This window comes from Chrysochloris asiatica, unplaced genomic scaffold (assembly GCF_000296735.1).
Source record: "Chrysochloris asiatica unplaced genomic scaffold, ChrAsi1.0 scaffold00104, whole genome shotgun sequence".
Classification (NCBI taxonomy): domain Eukaryota; kingdom Metazoa; phylum Chordata; class Mammalia; order Afrosoricida; family Chrysochloridae; genus Chrysochloris; species Chrysochloris asiatica.
In genome coordinates, this window is record NW_006408622.1 from 8,766,845 (window position 1) to 8,771,089 (window position 4,245).

At 43.9% G+C, this 4,245-nt stretch overlaps 1 protein-coding gene across 1 annotated transcript in view; it reads left to right on the forward strand.

The window, feature by feature from the left end:
• Positions 1 to 3,270: 3,270 nt before the first annotated feature.
• The window catches only part of PDCD2L (programmed cell death 2-like), a 20,624-nt gene continuing 19,649 nt past the window's right edge, over positions 3,271 to 4,245 (forward strand). The window contains 3 exon segments of the mRNA XM_006867319.1: positions 3,271 to 3,378; positions 3,494 to 3,660; positions 3,776 to 3,836. Coding sequence (XP_006867381.1) covers positions 3,271 to 3,378; positions 3,494 to 3,660; positions 3,776 to 3,836 — 336 coding nt within the window.

Below are 4,245 nucleotides of genomic sequence, written 5' to 3' on the forward strand. Positions count from 1 at the left end.
ACTATCACCTCCTCAAGGGGGATTCTTGTTGCCTAGTGACAGAACCTTAGCAGAATTCTGTTCTGCAGCTATGGATAAATTTGTTAGGAGATCCAAACCCTACAGAACTATCAGGTGAATCAGATCCTTTAGATTTTATGCATATTAAGCAGTGTTTTGTTACATTGTTCTATTGACTCCACAATAATGTCAGTTTCCCTGTGTTTCAGTCATCTAGTGCTACTGTAACAAAGACCACAAATAAATGACTAACAAATTTATTCTCTCACATTTTAGGAAGCTAGAAACCCGAATTCAGGGTGACAACTCTAGGGGAAGGCTTTCTCTGTTGACTCACGTTTTAGGAAGAAAGTCTTAGATTCTTTTCAACACCTGTGGTTCCATCCTTCCTTGGAGATCTGTGTCTTGGCATCATTTGTCCCCAGGATCTAGGAGGTTCTCAGCACAGGGACCACAGGTACAAAGGATACGCTCTGTTCATGGCTCTTGTTACTGATGTCCCTTCTCTGCTTGCTCCTCTCTCCTTGTGTCTCTTGTGGGGTAAATGGTGATGCAGCCGCACCCCAGGAAGACCCTTATCCGGGCTGTGACCTGAGTAAGTGTGTTGAGCCCACCCTAATCCCCTTACATCTGATTGGTTGATCACATCATGGGAATAATTACACTGAAATTCATGGCCCATCCAAGTTTTGGGGGAATACAATTCAATCCATACTGTTCTACACTTTGATTGCCCAAAATTCATATCCTTGCCACATGCAAAACACATTCACCCCATCATAAATCATCCCAAAAGTCTTAAATTAACTCCAAGTCCAAATTCCATCTTGGGGATAAATTGCTCTTCATCCATGAATCTAAAATACAAGTTACTGGCTTCTAAAAGACTCTGATAGCCTCAAAAGGAGCTTTGATAGTATAGTGAATTACGAGTTGAGCTGCTAACTTCAAGGTCAGCAGTTCGAATGTACCAGCTGCTCCACGGGAGAAAGATGTGGCTTTCTGCTCCCATAAAGATTTACAGCCTCAGAAACCCTATACAGTTGAACTGACTACACGGCACATGTTAAGTGCCATCGAGTCACTAGCAACTTATAGCAACCTTATGCACAACGGAACGAAACACTGCCCAGTCCTGTGCCAACCTCACAATTGTTGCCACGCTTGAGCCCATTGATGCTGCCACTTGGCCAATCCATCTTGCTCCTTTTCTCTTGGTGGGATATGTTCAAGGTCATATTTTGGCTCTCATGAACTTGTTTTAATTTTCTTCAGCCTGAACTTACATATGAGCAATTGATGGTCTGTTCCATAGTCTGCCCCTGGCCTTGTTTGATGATATGGATGGAACTTTCCCCACCATCTCTCTCCACAGATGTAGTCAATTTGGTTTCTATGTATTCCATCTGGTGAGGCCCATGTGTATAGTCATCTTTTATATTGTTTGAAAAAGGTTATTTGCAATGAAATCATTGGTCTTAGGCTTAAAATATGCTTACTGTAGATCAAAGACCACAGTTTTCAGTATAGGTTGCACCTCAATGTAAAGAAAACAAAAATCCTTACCACTGGAGCAATAACATCATGATAAATGAAGAAAAGATTAAAATTGTCAAAGATTTCATTTTGCTTGGATCCACCATCAACACTTATGGATGCAGCCGTCAAGAAATCAAATGATAAGAAATCAAGAGCAAAGATGTCAGTTTGAGGACTAAGGTGTACCTGACATAAACCATGGTATTTTCAATAATCTCAATATGCATATGAGATTATTGATGATGATGTTACATATCCTTCTCCTTGTTGCTCTCTTGCTCCAGGTGAATAGAGACCAATTGTTGTTCCTTGGCTGCTTGCAAGCTTTCAAACCTCAGGCACTACCCAACAAATTAGGAAGTAAAACAGACACACTAAACTAATATTAGGCCAATAAACTGGGATGACCCATGAAACTATGACCCTAAACCTCCAAACCAAGGAATCAAATCCCATGAGATACTTGGTTGTATATTAGCAGCCTCATTTGGAAACATTTTGGTGTATATCTCTAAATAAAAGTTTTTGTTTTTTTAACAACAACAAAAAAAAAACACATGATGCCGTTATCCTAAATGGTACTTAAGTTTTAATTTTTTTTTTTTTAAGTTTTTATTGTGAATTGAGTGAACGTTTACAGGGTAGATAATCAGTTTTACATTCAACAAATCATTCATCTTGTTCTATTACCATGATTATAATCCCCTTCATGTACCATCAGATAACAGTGTTTCTCTCTATTCACTTTAGCTCTTTTTATTTTTTAAACACTCAGGCATATATAATAATTTACACCACCAAAGGACACATTCTTCACGTCTGCCTCCTAGCCACCAGCTGGCCACCAGCTGTTCATCCCTCTCTTCCCATGAATCTAGAGTCCTCAGCTGCTCCCTGTCTCCATGTCCCCATCTCTGCCTCCATTTCTGGTTTAAGTTTTAATTTAAGGTAAAAAAAAAATTTCTGGTAAGATTACTTCATAGCAGATGGTGTGTCCTTCCTATCATTTAGCTTTCATTGTAAGCCGCCCACTAACCAGCCCCTGGCATATGGTGACCCCATGCACAATAGGATGGGGCCATTGTGATCCACAGAGTTTTCACTGGATGAGTTTTGGAAATAGATAACCAAGCTGTTCTTCCTTGTTCCTCTTAGTCTGGTATCTCCGCTGAAACTTGTTAGCATCAATAGCAAGCCTTCACTGCATATGACATGTATTGCATGAGGTACACTGGCTGAGACAGAACTGTCTTTTCTGCCTGGAAAGCGAGAATTCTACCATTGCCCTCTGCATAACACTGTTGTTAAATGCAGTCGAGTCGGTTTTGACTCATAGTGACCCTGTATGGGGTTTCAGAGGAGGGGATGGTGAGTTTAAACTGCTGACCTTATAATCCAGTGCTTATCCTACAGTGCCACACCAAGACTCCACACTACTGTGAAGATCTTTGAGCCGGTTCCGAGGATTTTCGAGAGGCAACTGGTGAGTTTGAACTGCCGACCTTGTGGTTCACAGTCCAGTACTGAGACACATAATGCTATGGCACTAAGATTTTGACGCTTCTCTCCTGTGAGTAGTCTTAAAGCTGCAACACCAAACGCCTTAAGGTTACAGTTCAGCATCAGGAGACTCAGGAGCGTAGCTGCAGCAGTGCGCATGCGCACAGAGGAGCAGCACCCACTTCCCACCTCGGCTACCGTAGCTCGCCTTTCCATGTGGGCACTGTTGTCATGGCGGCTTTTCGAAAGCCGGTGTTGCTTGGTCTTCGGGACGCAGCAGTGCACGGCTGTCCCAAGGGACCCGGTGCCTGGACCGCTAGCAAGCTAGGCGGTGTCCCGGTGAGGGCTGGCATCCGGGTCAGGGTTGGCGGGGTCCTGGTGGGGTTGCCCGGGGCAAGGGAATGGGCGAAGTCCTGGGGCGGGGGCTGGGTCTGAGCGTTTCCCCAATCCTCAGGACGCTCTACCTGCTGTGGCAACTCCGAGGCCGGTGTGCGGACGCTGCGGACAGCTGCTCGCCCTGGCAGTTCAAGTGTACTGCCCACTGGAAGGCTCCCCCTTTCATCGGCTGCTGTATGTGTTTGCCTGCGCCCGCCCCAATTGCGAGAGCGGCGGCAGGTAGGCGTGGAGTCCCGAAGTGCTTTGTGGTTCCGGGAGCGGGAGGGGGTGCACCGGGGTGGGGCAGTGGGCTGCTGGCGGGAGGCTGGAGTCCTCACCGGCCTCTGTCGTCCCCCCTAAGCTGGAAGGTGTTCCGCTCCCAGTGCCTGCAGATCCGAGAGAAAGAGGCTCAAGATTCTCAGGTGAAGCATGTTATGTTTTGCTGTAATTTGAGGGTCTTTCCTGGAATGTCGTTTAAATACATAATTTTTTTAAGCCGTCGTCTTTGAAGTACGCTGGAGTGCTTTTTACTCGTCTCTAAATCATAAAATGCTGTTTTATAAAGGTTTTGTGAGTTACTGCTTGTCATCTCAACCAAACTACATAGCTTGCTTACTGATTTTTTTATTTGCTTGGAAAAAAAGTACTGCATACCTTTTGTGTTTATAATAAATATACTTACTGTGTCTATAACAAATATAATGCAATGAAATTTGAATTTGATTTATTGAAGTCACTGTCAATTCAATTTTCCTTTGCAAGTAAATGTTTATATATGTTGTCAACTGCCATTGAGTTGGTTGAGCCCCATAGTGACCCTGTATAGGGTTT